The sequence below is a fragment of the Lactuca sativa genome, chromosome 4 (assembly GCF_002870075.4).
Source record: "Lactuca sativa cultivar Salinas chromosome 4, Lsat_Salinas_v11, whole genome shotgun sequence".
NCBI lineage: Eukaryota > Viridiplantae > Streptophyta > Magnoliopsida > Asterales > Asteraceae > Lactuca > Lactuca sativa.
This window is the reverse complement of record NC_056626.2, coordinates 316,712,423-316,730,634: the sequence shown is the minus strand read 5'-3', so window position 1 is coordinate 316,730,634 and position 18,212 is coordinate 316,712,423. Positions and strand designations below refer to the sequence as shown.

Here is an 18,212-nt window from a genome sequence, read left to right as displayed (position 1 = left end):
CACAAAGTTGACCTAAAAACGTAAAGTTTTCAATTTTATCCTTTTGGCCAAAATGCATATTGTCATGCATTTATTCTCTTGAACTTATTTGTCTAATTTCATCTTAGTGACTTAAACTTATATTGACCATTTTCACGAAGTCACAACCTCATAAATCTTCTAATTTCTCATAAATGATCATTTAGCCCATTTGGTCACTAGTTGACTAAAACTTAACTCACTCTTAATTCCAAGTTCTTACATTTATCGTATTAGTAAAGTTTAAAGTTGTAAGCTCATGTTGGCATGTTCAATTTCGTGCATTATATAAATTCATGGTAGAAATTAATAAAATCCTTTTGGATCTAATTTTCAATCTCAACCATTACAAAAGCTCTCATTTACAAAACCCCGATTCACGTTTCACAATCTTAAGAACACAACAATCGTCATCCACAAAACATACATGTTGGTATATACCTTTACCAATATGTACCAACCGAACTTATTGGTAGCCAAAAAACAGGTTGGTACCAACTATACTTAGTAAAGTAGTGGTAGCAAATTTTTTGTAAAAACTGTAATTGGTATGACTCAGTTTAATGAAAATTCTATACCAATTCACCCTAACTATACAATACAAACAAATACAATAAACCATATGCATTCAAAATTATTTTGATTTACCACTTTACAATTTAAGCTTATAAAACTTAATTATTACAAACATGGCACGTCATTTTTATCTTACTTTACTTTGTAAGCCAACTAACCCGACTAATTCGGCCCAATAAAACAGAAACCCAATCACATTGACCCTATTAACAGCCTCAAACGAGAATATACCGTCTAGGTAAAACCTACTGTGTGATTTTCCGGCAAGCTCCGACGTAATCCCGCCACCGTAGTCTAGCTCCGCCAAAGAAATGGAATGCAACTTCTAACTGGCAGTAATATAAGGTATTCATCGTATTTCTTCACCTTCACGGAAGCATTTGGCCATGGGGTCATCGGAATCTACTCTTTCAAGGTCACAGGTAACCCAACTCTCCAACCTATTTCACTAGAACTTTAATTATCTTTCAATTTTTAAAATTTTCACCGCTGTAAATCTGTTTTCTGTAAAGAAAGGGGACGATGGAATCACCACTGTCTCCGAGCGATTAGAAAGCTCCGATCCCGTGCTAGAGAAGCTTAATTCGCTCCAAATCGTGAGTTTGTCTCTGATTAACATTTGATTAGGTTTTTAACTCGCATGTTTGTATCAGATCATACGATTTTCAGATCGACAAAACTACATCGATTTCGATCACTCAACACCAAAATGTGTGCTAATTTGTTTTAAATCGGCTTCTTGTTATTCACATGTTTGAATTTCTCGAACAGGCGACTTCCATATTGACATCTGAACCCTCAAAGAGTAGCTTGACAGATATTTTGGTCAATCGACCCTCAACTTCGTCAGATGCAGGTGTATTTTCTTCATTATCTTATTTGGTCAATAAATCCTCAATCTTTTAGTTATAATTCTTACTATCATAGTTGTATTTACTATTGTTACATCAACATAACTTCGGTTGACAAGTCTGTTATATTGTTCTTAAATTTTTGTTAACAGTTATTGTGGATCCTAAAGTGCTAATGGAATTATACACAACATATCAAGAATGGCAAGAACAACAGGCTCACACCTTTAACAAAAGACAGGTTTGTTATAAGTAACAAATAGGGCCTTTTCTAACTTTTTGTTCTTTTTATGTAATGAATTTTTATTTTTATATTTATAGGAAGAGGTGGAAAACAAAATAGAAATTGTAAATGCTTTAGCAGTAAAACTTCTTCAAACATATACTTCCTCCTTCACAGCAATGAAAACAACTTCAAGTCACCTGTGGGGAGGTATTCTCTACTTTTCAAATTTTTTTTTTTTATATAACTGAAAAAACCTAAATTCCCTTTTTAACAAACCAAATGTTACAAAAAAAATATACATGCAGTTCATGAGTTACAAGTGGAAGTTGGTGAGCTAAAAGGAAGGTTGACTGAAGTGATTAGTAATTGTGATGGTGTATGCAAGAGAATTGTTGCAGAGGGTCCTGAATCACTTCAGTCATCAATTAAGCCATTTACAGCTGCTTCTACTACCACTAGCTTCTCCTCTACTACATCATTAATACTATGATTCCATATCTTCTTACTCAGGTATATCAATCTTGGGCTCTATCTTTTTTGTTTATTCCATTAAGTGCTGTTTGGATAAAGACAATTGATAAAACTGGTTGTCTTGGAAAATGATTTTAAAAAAATCTTTAAGAAAATGATGACACACTTGCAAAAGAAAATATCCGATTTTTTTTGTTTTATGTATATAACTTACATGATCAAGGGCTTTTTTTCTGTTAAGTCATGTATGAATCTGTAATGATGTTTGTTTGTATAAAGTACTCTATACAAAAAATATGTTTCCTTTTTTGGATTAAATGAAGCATCTGAACGAGAATAAATGATGATTTTATCCTTTTGTTTGAAAATAAGTAATCCAAAACCCAAATGTATATGCACAACATAATTAAATAATAATGCAAGTAAAACTAAGAACCCGAATATGTACTGACTATATTTATTCAAGAAAAAACAACAAAAAACGCACAATCAATATTGATCTTCAATATCTCATAATTGATCTTCTAAATGTGTCAAATTTTCAGAGACAACATCATCTTGCTACACACCATTAGTAAAAAGTTAACATACACACCTAATAAAAAAGTAGCATATAAACCAAATAAAATTAACATATTCACCAATAATAATTCTTTAAACTATTTTAAATATTTGAACAATTTTAACATCACAATATTATATTCATATCCACCAATTCTATTGAACTATTTTAACTATTTCAATTGGTCCTAAAATAGAATGTAAATTCCCCTTGCTTTAGTGCAGACAAAAATCATACAAAAAAAAGTACCACATCATAGAGTACAAGCCATTTATAACTTTATATAGGTAGGGGGTGTTGGAAAATAACCCATTAATGTGACCTTAGGACTATTTTGTATTGTTAATTATATTTTGAGTTTAGTTAAATATTGTACCATAATGGATTTTTAGTTCCCACACCTAAATATATGTAGTATGATGGATATGGCATTGTTCTATAACTTAGAGTGAACTTTTGTGTGGATATATACTCTTGTCTAAAAGGTGTAACTAATGAATTAAATAAGCAAAGCACACCTACAATCAAGTGTAAGTTGGAAAGCTTTTTATGTGCCCTAACTCTCCATAAACACCATATGATTGTGTATGTTAGACAAACACTCCCGTCGGAAAATCAGTAAAGACACCATTCACCATTATGGGAAGAAATACATCATGAACATGGCATCATCTTCTTCAAAGTTAACACTTCTAAGTAAGTAAACTCCATTATTACTGTAGTTATGTGTAAAATTGATCTTGATTATGTTATATGAACGTGTCTATAAGACTTATTATTTTGGTGTTAATAATAGGTATACTGATTTGGGATAATACAAGAAATAACAATCTTGATTTCAGGTAAAATTCTGTATTCAAAAACACATAAATACCTTGATTTATGTTATCGAGACAAATTATAGAAAATGTAATATATGTGAAAAGTGGTTTGCAAAACCGAACTATGTGTATATATACATTATAGAGTTAAAGTCAGTTATCTGGCGAGAAAAGTTTTGCCTATTTTGTCTGGAACATACACATCAGTTATATTTTTGAAGGGAAACTACTGAACATGTAAGGACTACACTCAGCGGGAAGAGATGTCATGATGAAGTGAACAAGGAACCTTCACTGATTTCCATATCCATACCCTTTTAGTTAATTGTGTTTTAATGGCTCTACAAATAGCTATTAGAATGGAATTCTTTATGATCATGAGTGCCATGCAGTTTGAACTTTCCCATTAATCATATAACTGTTATTGTTCAACGGTGCTCTTCTTATTTAGATAGAGTGAGGATCATAACATAATGCATGATCTAGGTCCATTACACTTGGATCCAATTTCAAAGAGTCTCTCAGATGTTGTGAAATTAGTCTCAATCAATGTTTCACTTAACTTTGGGCAATAGTTAATACTGAAAATGCCTTATTATTCAATGTATGCAAAAAAGATACACTTTTATAACGTGATAACAAAGGAATTAAGCATATCAATATACCTATTATTAACACCTAAATAATAGGTCCATAAACAAACTTCATATTAAAGTATAAGCATAACCAAAATATTAGGTCTTATAAACACCTTCATATTAGATTATAAGCATAACCAAGATCAAATTTACACATAGCTTCATCAATAGTTAATGAGGAATGAAGTTTATTTACTTTGAAGTGTTAATTTTGAAGAAGATGATGCCATGTACACGAATCCTTTCTTCCTATAATGGTGCCTGTGCAAATTTCTTTGATTGAGTAGTGCTTTCCTAACATACAAGATCATATGTTATTTATAGAGTTTTAGAGCACATAGGAAAAACCCGCCAATTAAACCTTACGGGAAAGCATGTAGAACCATACAAAATAGTCCTTCAAGTTATAGAACAATGTCATATCCATCATATTAGATATATTTATGTGTAGAGACTGAAATGTCATTATGGAAAATTATGCTACAATATAGATTTGTACTCAACGTGTAATTAACATTACATAATACTCCTTAGGCCATACTGATGGGTTATTTTCCAACATCCCCCCTTAGTCCCTTATAAATATCAAAATACTTTCTTTACGACTTTCCAATGATCTAGTATGAGATTTGACTAATAACGGTCCAACATGCCAGTAACATAAGTGATGTCAAGATGAGTACAAACTTGGGTATACACAAAGCTTCTAACTGTCGAAGCGTAAATGTTTAACTTAATTTGATATCATTCTTCCTATGCTTTTGGGTATTGAAAATGAACTGAAAACATATGCTTTGACTATGGGAGCAACAAGGGGGAACATTATTGCATGCTATAACGACTAAGTACCCGCTATATTATGTCTATTGGGAGGATGCTAAAGTCCATTGGGTTCTGTCTTAGTGTATTTCTATGTATATAGCGTACGAGGATTCATAAAAATATTTCATATCAAAATGGCGCTACAATAAACGTTTCGATTTGTGCAACAAATAAATATTATTATTTGCTAGAAGAATGTCATCTACGTAATGGACAAGTATCATAAGGTTCCTCCTACTCATCTTGAGGTATATGTATGCATCGATCTACTTATTTCTTAATGAAGTCGTTTTTCTTCATGACTTCGTTGAACTTCAAATTCCATTGACGTGAAGCTTGTTTCAACCCAAATATCGAGTTCTTGAGTTTACACATTAGATGTTCTTGACCCTTAGAAACAAAACCTTCCTCTCGGTCATGTAGACATCTTCTTGTAAATCTCCATTAAGAAAAATTGTTTTGACATTCATCTGATGTAACTCTAAATCAAAATAACTCTAAATCAAAAGGAGCTATAATGGCCATTCGGGAAACATATGAGAACATTTTTTGGTAATCAATGCCCTCCTTCTGTGTATACCCTTTATCAGCCAGTCGAGCTTTATATCGTTTAATGTTTCCGTTCGGGTTTTAATTTGGTCCTAAAGATCCACTTGCATCCAACATGTTTATAAAACCCTTTTGCAGTTCAACAAGTTCCATAACATCATTCTTTTCTATGGAATTAAGTTTGTTAATCATAGCTTCATTACACTTAGTTGATTGATCACAAGTTCTGGCATCACTATACGTGATGAGATCATTTTCCTTCCCTATGTCAAGATCAACCTCATATTAGTATGTCATATAATCGTCAAAACTTGTGGGCCACCTTGATCATTGAGATCGTATTACATGCTGATGAGTTAGTATCAATCTCTTCAGTGGGTTCATTTTATGGTGTTTCATATGTCTCTATGCATTTGGATAATCATTATCATGAGGCAAAATGTTTTGACTTGAATATCCTAATGAAATACCAGTCAGAATGGGCATGCACTTGAATTATAGATGTGCCTTCATTTCGATTTGTGGAGATCAAAACTGCACGGTAAACCAATCGCACTCATTTTGACATTCTCAAGAAATTCACTGTGCTTCATTTTTATAATTCGGGCACTATGCGATGAAGCATAAAATCGATAACCTTTAGACCTCTCATGATATTGGTTGAAAAAACAATTCAAGGTTTTGATGTCGAGTTTTTACGACCGAGAATTTTAGAGTTTTGCTTCGGTTGGACAACCCTATATTTTTAAATACCTTTATCTTATTTTTCTTACTGTATGAAATTCAAAAGGAGTTTTAGGAACAAACTTTGAAGGAACTCTATTCAAGATGTGGACCGTGGTTTTTAGTGCCTCGATCCGTAAAAAATATGGCAAGTTAGTGTTTGCAAGCATACTTCGCGCCATGTCCATTAAGGTGCTATCCCATTGACAACTCCGTTTTGTTGAGGAGCACAACATGGGTGTAATGGTTCTATTCAAGTTGATTTTCAACTTCATCCTTTACAATTTTTAACATTATAAAGAGTCAGATTTTTCATGTATCAAGTACAAATACATATATGACAGTAATCATCAATGAATGTTATAAGTAATTTATGTTATAAGTAATCATCAATGAATGTTATAAGTAATTTATGTCTGCTTATGCCCATATGGAAAGGCCCATAAATATATCCATTCAAGAAATCCTCTGCTTCTTAGTTCTTATGGATCCTTTCTTATTTCCTTTTGTTATATTCCCCTTCATACACTTGACACATTTGTCAAAATCCGAGAAGTTAATATTTGGTAATACTTCGTCTTTCACGAGTCTTAACTTTCATTTTTGTGAAATGTGGCCTAAACGTTGGTGCCATAGCATGGATGAAGTATTCACTTCTTGGTTTTTTTCCCCTTAAGTTATCGTCAATATTAAACCAATTAAAGATTACATAAAATGGTTGTCCAAATGCAACTTATCGAGATAATATTGAGAATTATATGTCGTTAGTTGCGAATAATAGATCAAATTATTAATATTATATTTACCAAGTTTCGTCCAAAACCAGATTAATCCTTCTCGATTAGATATGATTATAAGAAAGGTAGAAGAAGACTGTCCTGTTGTTGGACGAAATTAAACGTAAGACAGAGAAGTAAAACCGACCTGTTGATGGCTGATCTTGAACTTCATATAACTGCACGGATCGGACTCCTGCCCTTAAAGGTTTTTACTTTGCTTCTATTGGTGTAAGCAACAGAGTAAAACCCCAAGATTTAATGCATATCTATCGATTTTCCAACAACACTGGAAATCGATAAACACAAAGTGAATACTCGGAAACGGGAAGAAAAATGCTGAGAGTGGGAGAGAGTTTCGATTTTCGTGAGTGTGTCAAATGGCTCCTAGGGAGCAGTATTTATAAGTATCGAAACCCTAGAAGGCATGAAACGGGCCCCCATAGGCCGACCCTAGAAACCCTAGGGCGACAACTTGCTCTCCAAGCAAGTCATTTCCTGATCCTTCTAGAGTGCCCCGACTTGTCCTCCACGAAGTCAACACTGGTCAACGGTTTGACCGGACCAGTCAAACTGACTTGACCCGAACTTGCCAAAAATGAAAGCTCCTCAGCTCCCAGCAACCGATGTGTCGTGCGAAGTGCCAAGTGCGCCTAAATCGCGCCATTTTGTGCACTCACGATGTTGGCTAGTGCTAGGCTAGGCTAGGCGCGCGCGTGGGCTTGGCTCATTCCTTTGATCCACTAAAGCCTTTGAAGGCCTATTAAGGGAATAGGCTTATAAACCCACAAAAGTTTCTTGCCCCCACCAATGTGGGATACAAAGGAAATTGCCAACTTGCAATTCCTTATATATATATATATATATATATATATATATATATATATATATATATATATATATATATATAAAGTTCCAACAATCCCCCACCAAGTTGGAAAGTTTCCTTTCACTCAGACAGATGATGTCACTTGGGTGTCACGAAGATTAAACCCTAGTTTAATGAGAAAAAACAAGAAGAGACCGATTCAATGGTATCCTTATAGGTTTAAACCATGAACCTTAATGACCTCTCAGGTTTACCCCCACACATCACAAGTCATCTTTGTGTTCTCCCTGAGCACTAGTATGGCCATGCGCTATAAACCCTTTTCATGATCCTTTAGAAGATAAACCACTAATCTTCACTTGAGGCGGCACCACCTCTAGATCATATAGGCAAAGTTTTACAGCATCTTCGTTGCTTAGATGTCCCCAAAACTTTGTTAAGAGTCGTAACTCAACCTCGTTCTCGGCAACGACGTACTATCCTACCTCACATGGATCTATTAATAATGATAGTACCTTCCATCGTTAGTGACTTCGTTGTTACCCTTTAAACTTGAGAATTAGGAGCACTTATATCAAGTTAGGTTTCCATCACTAAGCGATTCTATTGTGGTTTTAGACCCATGACTCTCGTGGTAGATGTAACCAAATCTCTCGTCAGAGGTTTGGTAAACGGATCTGCCAAGTTTCTACTTGTCTTGACATAGACAACCTTGATGGTACCACTTTCAATTAGTTGTCTCACAAAATTGTGTCGCAGACCTACATGTCTCGACTTACCATTATATACCGCATTATATACTGTGGCCTATATGGCCATGCGCTATAAACCCTTTTCATGATCCTTTAGAAGATAAACCACTAATCTTCACTTGAGGCGGCACCACCTCTAGATCATATAGGCAAAGTTTTACAACATCTTCGTTGCTTAGATGTCCCCAAAACTTTGTTAAGAGTCGTAACTCAACCTTGTTCTCGGCAACGACGTACTATCCTACCTCACATGGATCTATTAATAATGATAGTACCTTCTATCGTTAGTGACTTCGTTGTTAACCTTTAAACTTGAGAATTAGGAGCACTTATATCAAGTTGGGTTTCCATCACTAAGCGATTCTATTGTGGTTTTAGACCCATGACTCTCGTGGTAGATGTAACCAAATCTCTCGTCAGAGGTTTGGTAAACGGATCTACCAAGTTTCTACTTGTCTTGACATAGACAACCTTGATGGTACCACTTTCAATTAGTTATCTCACAAAATTGTGTCGCAGACCTACATGTCTCGACTTACAATTATATACCGCATTATATACTGTGGCCTATATGGCCATGCTCTATAAACCCTTTTCATGATCCTATAGAAGATAAACCACTAATCTTCACTTGAGGCGGCACCACCTCTAGATCATATAGGTAAAGTTTTACAGCATCTTCGTTGCTTAGATGTCCCCAAAACTTTGTTAAGAGTCGTAACTCAACCTCGTTCTCGGCAACGACATACTATCCTACCTCACATGGATCTATTAATAATGATAGTACCTTCTATCGTTAGTGACTTCGTTGTTACCCTTTAAACTTGAGAATTAGGAGCACTTATATTAAGTTGGGTTTCCATCACTAAGCGATTCTATTGTGGTTTTAGACCCATGACTCTCGTGGTAGATGTAACCAAATCTCTCGTCAGAGGTTTGGTAAACGGATATGCCAAGTTTCTACTTGTCTTGACATAGACAACCTTGATGATACCACTTTCAATTAGTTGTCTCACAAAATTGTGTCGTAGACCTACATGTCGCGACTTACCATTATATACTTTAGACAGTGTGGCTTCACTGTCACAGTACATGGGTATTGAAGGCATTGGAATATCCCACAAACGGATATCCATAAGTAGATCTCGAACCCACTCTGCCTCTTTGCCCACTGTTGCTATGGCAATTAGCTCTGCTTCCATCGTTGAATGAGTTATGCATGTCTGTTTCTTGCTCGCCCAAGAAATAGCACCACCAACTAGAGTATAAATCCAACCACTCGTGGATTTTGAATCACTAGTGTGATCAATCCAACTGGCATCAGAATAACCTTCAAGTATTCCATCAGATGACGAATACGTCAACTCAAAAGTACTTGTCCTTTTCAGGTAATCCAACACTCTACCCAATGCCTTCCAGTGCTCCGTCCCTGGATTAACAGTATATCGACTCAGTTTGCTTACAACGAATGCGATGTTAGGTCGAGTGCAGTGAGTAGCATACATCATGCTTCCAACTGCACTAGCATATTCTAGTTCAACCACAGCTCGACCAGAATTCACCTTAAGTTTCACACTTGAATCAAAATGAGTGTTGAATATTCCTTAATGTTCAAATGTTGAAACTTTGTTAGAATTTTCTCTATGTAATGAGATTGACTCAGAGAAAACTGACCACCTGTCCTTTTCACCTTGATACCAAGAATTGTATCAACTTCTCCAAGATTGTTCATCTTAAAGTTCGAGGATAGGTATTTCTTCATCTCAAGAATACCTTCTAGGTGAGTGCCAATGATCAACATATCATCAACATAAAGACAAATAACTACTATGTAATCGGATGTATGTTTAGAATAAATACATCTGTCAGCACTATTGTGCTGAAAACCAAAGGCAGTCACAGTGGTGTCAAATCTCTCATGCCACTGTTTGGGAGCTTGCTTCAACCCGTACAAGGATTTAACTAGTCTACACACTTTGTTTTCTTGTTTAGGTATCACGAAACCTTCAGGTTGCTCCAAGTAAATCTCCTCCTTGAGATAACCATTTAGAAAGGCTGTCTTCACATCCATTTGATGAATGTACAATCCTTTCAAAGCTGATATTGCTATGAGAGTTCTAATAGAACTAATCTAGCAATTGGGGCATAGGTATCAAAATAATCGATACCTTCTCGCTGCCTATAGCCCTTAGCAACTAATCTTACTTTATAAGCAGATATGGATCCATCTGGATGGTACTTTCTCTTGAATATCCACTTGGATCCTATGGGTTTTCTCCCATTGGGTAGATCAGCTAACTCCCAAGTTTCATTACTCATGATTGAATCCATTTCGTCATTGATGGCTTCCTTCCACAAAGGAGCATCTCGAGACGTCATGGCTTCAGTAAAGGTCTTAGGATCATCATCAAAATTAATGGAAAAGATGACCTCTCTTGTCACTTTCTTTTGTGTTCCTTTGACCAAATAAGAATAGAAATTGTCTCCAAAACTTTTCTCTATTCTAGCCCTAGTACCTCTCATTGGTTCCTCTATAATAAGAGGAGGTGGGAGTATTTCTCGATAAGTACTTGTAGGTGTTGTATGACTGGAGTTTTCTTCATCCTTAGAAAACTTGTCTTCAAAGAATTCCACATCTCTGGATTCCACAACAACACCTGATTCAATATCTAATAACCGGTAAACCTTGCTATTGTGAGCATATCCGATAAATATACTCTTATTCGCTCGTGCTCCCAATTTGGTCCGCTTAGGATTGGGAGTCCAATAATAAGCAACACACCCCCACACTTTCAAATAGTCTAGGTTAGGCTTTCTACCTTTCCACAACTTATAAGGGCTTGTAGGAATCACACGACTAGTGATCCTATTATGAACATAGCAAGCAGTCAATAGTGCTTCCCCCATAGATTGTTTGGTTGGCCCGATTGGTTCAACATACAGTTGACCATCTCACAAAGGGTTCGGTTTTTTCTTTCAGCCAAACCATTCTGTTGGGGAGTATATGGTGAAGTTCTCTCATGTTTAATTCCATTCTCTTCACAGAATGTGTCAAACTCTTGGTTGAAATATTCCCCGCCTCTATCCGAGTGAATAATGCATCAAAAGCTTCATCTTTTGATCTCAGCAAATAAACATGTAGATATCGACCGAAGTCATCACAAAATGTGATAAAATACCTTTTTCCTCCTCGAGTAAGGATTCCATTTAATTCACATATATCAGAATGAATCAACTCAAGCAATGATGTATTTCTCTTAACCGATGGAAATGGTTTCTTAGTGAACTTTGATTTCACACACGTTTCACATTTTTCAAAATCTTTTCTATCATATTTTAACATTCCTTTAGTTTGCATTTTTTCAATGTTTTTAACATTAGTGTGTGCTAAACGTTTATGCCATAAAGAAATTGAACAAACAAAATAACCAGAAAAGTTTACTTCATTCACATTAGCAACCAATCCACCAATTACATCATTATCAACACTTGACACACTTGCAACACTAGAACCACCACTCTCAACACTAGGACCACTAACACTACCCTCATAACTAACGCACAAACGATACATCCCTGAACAATTGTTCGCCCTCCCAACATATCTTCTGCCTTTAGTGATCACAATTTTGCCTCTCTCACGCACCATCTTGAACCCACCCTTGTCAAACTTGTCCGCAGAAACCAACCCTTTCGAGATAGTAGGAACATGAAGAACATCTCGAAGGGTTACCCATTCACCACGTGTGAACTTCACACGAACATCACCTCTTCCTTGAACTTTAGCTTTGTGGCCATCAGCACAGACAACTACCGTCCCATGAGGCATTGGGCGGTAAGTACGAAAGCTCTCTCATTGCCCACAAACATGCACGGTGGCTCCAGTGTCCACGAACCATCCTCGAGCACTGATTGCTCGGGTAAGGGAGGAGATCACAAAAATCTCTCCAAGGTTCACACTTGCCACCATGTTAGTCACCTGCTCGACTGCATGTGCTACCGGTCCTGATTTGCGATCCTTGCATTCTCTAGCATAGTGCCGAATCTCTCCGCAGACGTGGCAATGTCCGGTCCTCTTTAGCTTGGAGTTAGGATTCGAATGACCCGGTTTCTTGAAGCTTTGTTTCTTGGGTCCCAAGTTCTTCTTGTTTTGTCCCCTAGACTTGCCTTTATGACTAGAACCCCCAACTGACACGTGATGCACACTTGATCCGACTTTACCATGCTTGTCCCTGATGCGAGTTTCCTCCTCAATGCAGAGGTGTTTCATCAGATCATCCAAGGAGTAGTCCTCAGATTTATGCATCATTCTCTTAGAGAAATCTTTCCACGAGGGTGGTAGTTTTGCGATAATCGCACCAACCTGAAAGAGTTTTGGAATAGAGATGGAGAGTGCGTTCAACTTGTTGACCATGACTTGGAGTTCATGCACTTGCTCCATAATTGATTTGTCATCAACCATTTGAAACTCTAGGTACTTAGACACAAGGTATTTGTTAGTACCTTCCTCATGTGCCTTGTACTTAAGTTCCAACGCATTCCATAGCTCTCTTGGATCTTTGATCAGTGAGTAAAGATCATAGAGTCGATCAGATTGGGAGTTCTTGATATGACCCACACACAGTTCCTCAGACTCTCTACGCATAGTCCTTTGCTTTTCCAGTTCTGCGATGACCGCTGGGTCCACGGTTTTCCCCGCCTCGGGAATTGGATTAGTAGGAATTGGTGCCGGTTTTGGGTCCAACACAAAGGCGAGCTTCAAGACATGAAACATGAACCTGACCTTCTCGGCCCAACGGGTGTAGTTCTGACCATCGAATTGGTCAAGTTTGGCAAACTCTTGGTTCATGAAGTGGAGGCTAGCAGTAGTGTCCATTAGTCTGTTGATTTATCACAATAAAAACCTTTAAGAATGTTGTAAATCAAACTAATAGACACGTAAGGAAACCGACAAATAATATTGAGAATTATATGTCGATTAGATGCGAATAATAGATCCAATTATTATTATTATATTTATCAAGTTTTGTCCAAAACCAGATTAATCCTTCTTGATTTTACACCATATTTAACCAAACTCACATCGATTTTACACCATTAACAGTAAAACCAAACATGCTTTTACTTCCATGATTAGATTCGATAACTTTATATAGCCCATAAAGAATTTGCATCGATTGCCTATTTCCACTACCATTTAAAAAGCAATGAAGGATTAAAACCGAACTTCCAATTCTAATTCCACAATTTTCCTTGGATGCTTTTAGGGAAAATGTCTTAAAATGGCAACCAATATTTTTTTTTTACTATTTCAATCACTAAACTTTTAATTGTATTCAATTGATCATCAAACTTTTCATTTTGATTCTATTATCCCATTGATACCCTTGATAGCCCGTTACCAACCCACATGAACTCTACGCTATTGGTTGTGTCTATGTAATCACATGTATAATAGAACCAAAAAAAGTTTGTTGGTCATTTGGATAAATTTATAAGTTTAGTGACTTAAAAAACAAATAAAATGTTATTGGTTGCTATTTAAGACATTCCTTAGAAAATATTAAAAAACTTTTAAACATTAATTATATATCCAAAATCTTCAATTTTGCCTCAACTGATAACATTTTATTTGCTTTTCAAGTCACTAAACTTATATATATATATATATATATATATATATATATATATATATATATATATATATATATATATATATATATATATATATATCCAATTGAACAACAATTTCTTTTGGTTATATTATACAATCGATTACGTGGACACATGTAACAACCCAAAAATAGTGATAATTTTTTTTCATTAAAAGACTATCAGTTCCTTCATTAATTGTTTCAAAATCCAACACCAACAATAATATCCAAGACATCAGAGTACAATCATATCAAAATGCGGAAATCATGAGGGGAGGATGCTGTGCCATCATGCCGGACCCTTCCCTTTCGAGTTAGAAGTACCTGAAACCATAAACATAAACTGTAAACACAAAGCTTAGTCATTTCCCCAAGGTACCACATACCAAACATACAACTGGGCCTAGCCCTAATGTATATTTCAACCCAATAAACAAATATGGTCCCCACCTTGGGTCCTCTCCCTGGGGTATATTTCAACCTGAACTTGCCATAATGGGCCTCTCCCTGGGGTGTATTCCAACCCGATAATATGATAGTGGGCCCCACCCTAAAGTGTATTTAAACCCGATCATATAATAATGGGCCCCGCCCTGGGTTGTATTCCAACCCGATCACACAAACAAATATATATCACATAGCGGTTAACATTCTACATAATTGAATAATGGGCCGACATTGGTGCCTTCAACCCATGTATATAGTGAGGAGACTCACCTCATGGACAAACAAAATAGCTGTAGTAACACGTTGCTTCGAAAACCAACTCTACCGGTCACCTTTACAATTAACAGTAACCAAAACTCAGTCTACAACTCAAAATACCCAAAATACCCCTAAGTCAACATTGGTCAAAATCTAGGTCAATGTCAAAAGCCAAAAGTCAATCTAGCTAGTTGCCACGTCATGGCCTCCTTGGCCACACCGTGAATGCAACCCGACAAAACAGGCGGGTCTAGACCAAGTCACCACGTCGTGGCAAACTCAACCATGCAGTGGTGGTGCGTCTAGACAACTTAAACCATTAAGTTATTTTCCTTCAACTACATAAAACTCCAAGGCTCAGATCTGGTCCTCCCTATGGTATTGATGGATAAAGTTTCCAACTTTATCACTTAAACCCTTCCATAATCCAAAATCCCAAACCCAACCACTAATGGTGACTTAATGCATCAAGATTCTCATTAAGCACCAAATTCATAGAGTTGCACCACTTAACATCCCAAGAATTTTCATTTATAGTCCCTGGGGATGGATGGGTGAAGCCATCAGAAGCCTAAGAGATCAATTGCAATTTAGGGATCAGGAGGAGTACGCTGAGCGTACATAATGGTACGATAAGCGTACTAGGCACGCCCTAGTACGTTGGGCGTACACTTGTGTACGCTGGGCGTACTCATGTAAGAAGGAAACCCTAATATTTAGGGTTTGAGTGCTATATAAACGTCCTTATAAGCTCATAACCCTCCCTCGCCTTAGCCTCCATAGATTTGAGCCGTTTTCCTTAAACCCTAACCTCTTTCTTGAGTGTGTAAGCTAAAAGAGTGTGCTTTGAGTAGTTGGAGAAGAAGGTGTTCCATCATGAAGTTGGAGAAGGAGGATAAGCTTGTAGATCTAAGGTTTCCCTGTGCTCTAGAAGCTCTAGAAGGTAAAAAGCTTCAAACTTTATGCTTGTATAATATAGATTTTGCCATGCTAGCTTTATGGAACCATTCTTGTCCCAAAAAGTCCCAAGTTGGTTGTGGGCCGAGAGTATTCCATCCCGAGGATGATTGGACTCATAGTAGGCATTCCAACCCGATGGTTGAGGGCCTGGGGTATTCCAACCCGATGGTTGATTGGACCCATAGTATGTTGGCATTCTAACCCGATGGTTGTGGGCCTGGGGTATTCCAACCCAATGGTTGATTGGACCCATAGTTCGAAAGTCTATGGGGTCCATCGTTATGTATGATTAACATACACTAGTGCTGCAGGGTTGGTGGAAGTTTAATGGATGGGTGGGTTGTGTGAGGTCGGTAGGCCTGTATGAGATATTTAGTATTCCTCTAGGAGTGAGGATTGAGCGCTCGTTATGTTTATGTATATTGTTAGGGTGTTGTGGTGATACTTGAGACAAATATGGGTCGGTGTGGAAGGTAGTATGATCTCGTACTATTGAAAGAACAAGACCCATACGCGTAGCAAGGAGGTCACAACCCCTAGGGTTTCGTTGGGAGTTAGTTCCTGTTATTATAGGGAGTGTTTGATATATTCCTGGTATATTTTCAGCATGATGGTCACGAGGCAATTTGCGACAGGATTCGGGTCAGGATTAGGAGACGGCGGATAGGAGACACCCGCAGTGCCCGAGACTATCGGCCAAATGAGGCCAAATGAGATGGATGCCAGGATCTGAGAGATCCTGCCTGACGAGGTTGCTGCACCGTTCCGGGCGGAGTTACCAGAGATGTTTGGGTCTATCAAGACCACTATGGTCGAGTACTTTGGTGAGGGCTATGTAGCCCTTACTAAGTCGGCTGCCGCAGCAGCAACTGCAGTTGTAACAGTGGCATGGGGTGGAGTCAGTCGGGCTTTTTAGTATCGGGACTTCGATAACACGAAGCCCCTGAGTTTCGATGGGATTTAGGACCCAATCATAGCCATGAGGTGGCTATCAGACATGTAGGGATGTTTCTTCACCTGCTCGTGTCCTGTGGGCCAGAAGGTTAGGTGCTTTGAACCTGCTGAGGTCCGGAGCAAAGGATTGGTGGAGGTTGATTACGAGGTCATATTCTGATGAGCAGCGAGAGGCGGTTACTGGGATCAGTTCAATAAGATGTTCCGTACTCGTTATATTCCGAGTTGGAGCGGGAGAGGTTGTCACAGGAGTTTTTGGAGTTGAGACAGGGTATTGAGTCGGTGACGGAGATCACCTGCATGTTTACTGAGAGGGCAATGTCTTTCCCTGAGTTTGCTTCTGAGCATGCTCAAATGACCCGATATCTGAGCATGCTCAAGTCGGACATCAGACAGTTCGTGTCCACGCAGAGATATGATATCTTGCTAGAGCTACAGGAGGCCGCCAGGCGGCGCGAGATAAATATCGAGCTTCAGTTGAGGGAACAGGGGCGGGTCCTGGCGCAATCACAGCCCGTGCCAAAGCGATTTAGGACCGCTGATTACAGGCAGGAGAGTCAGAGGAGTCACACTTCTGGGAAGTGCGGCAAGGTTCATGATGGGGGTTGCCGATTTTCTTCAGGATACCACAAGTGTGGCAAGGAGGGTCACATTGCGAAGGACTGCAGGCAGCAGACTTCAGCTTCTAGCACCCGACTTTGTTACCAATGTGATCAGGTGGGCTACATGAAAGGCCCAATGTCCCTTGCTAGCTACCAGACCAGCGCCGGTTCCAGCGCCGGCTAAGGTTACAGACGGGAGGTAGGGTAGAGCAGAGCCCCCGAGGGTTTAGGGGCGTGCTTTTCAGCTCACTACTGAGGAGGCCAGGACAGCACCACATGCGAAGACGGGTATGTCTTCTCATGTTTTATTGTTTATGATTGTATTATGAGCTTTCGTTTGCCTGCTCAATGACGTTAGGACATAGGAGGTGTCAGGGAAATTTAGTATCAAAGGGTTGTAAATGGCTCAGACCTAAGGATGCATTGAGGATGAGAAGTTAGGATAAAAGATCATTATTGGAGGGTTAGTGGTTGAGATTTGGAGATTCAGGAGTTTTCAGCTGGGGATTCAGGTTTCTCTTGAAGTTTGGTTGCTCCGTGTTGGGAGGGTTGTTCTGCGGAGGTTATTTACTCCAGGGTTAATCGTTCCACAGTTAAGGGTGGTAACAACTAGTAGGGACGGGTAAGTAGTGGATTGGTCTCTCCATCAGCGGGTAGTGGTTAGTGTTCTAAGTGGGGGAGGACTGGCTATTTAGGGAAGGGCACCAGGACGGGTTCAGGATT

At 38.0% G+C, this 18,212-nt stretch overlaps 2 protein-coding genes across 5 annotated transcripts in view; one reads left to right on the top strand and one right to left on the bottom strand.

Annotated features, from left to right (window-relative positions):
• Nucleotides 1-764: 764 nt before the first annotated feature.
• LOC111894866 (uncharacterized) overlaps nucleotides 765-18,212 on the top strand; it is a 34,518-nt gene continuing 17,070 nt past the window's right edge. The window contains exons 1-8 of one of the 4 annotated variants that reach the window (XM_023890958.3): nucleotides 773-1,016; nucleotides 1,111-1,190; nucleotides 1,366-1,450; nucleotides 1,598-1,686; nucleotides 1,767-1,878; nucleotides 1,977-2,181; nucleotides 3,299-3,400; nucleotides 3,501-3,708. In XM_023890958.3, the coding sequence (XP_023746726.1) occupies nucleotides 911-1,016; nucleotides 1,111-1,190; nucleotides 1,366-1,450; nucleotides 1,598-1,686; nucleotides 1,767-1,878; nucleotides 1,977-2,161 (657 nt within the window). In that variant the 5' untranslated portion in view covers nucleotides 773-910 and the 3' untranslated portion in view covers nucleotides 2,162-2,181; nucleotides 3,299-3,400; nucleotides 3,501-3,708. Of the gene's footprint in view, nucleotides 1,017-1,106; nucleotides 1,191-1,365; nucleotides 1,451-1,597; nucleotides 1,687-1,766; nucleotides 1,879-1,976; nucleotides 2,501-3,298; nucleotides 3,401-3,500; nucleotides 3,709-18,212 lie in introns of those variants that run through there. The other 3 variants (XM_023890959.3, XM_042901439.2, XM_052770620.1) reach the window with 3 other exon arrangements.
• LOC111894857 (uncharacterized) lies at nucleotides 12,468-13,490 on the bottom strand. Its single transcript, XM_023890950.1, has one exon. The coding sequence runs from the start codon at nucleotides 13,488-13,490 to the stop codon at nucleotides 12,468-12,470; it is 1,023 nt and encodes a 340-aa protein (XP_023746718.1).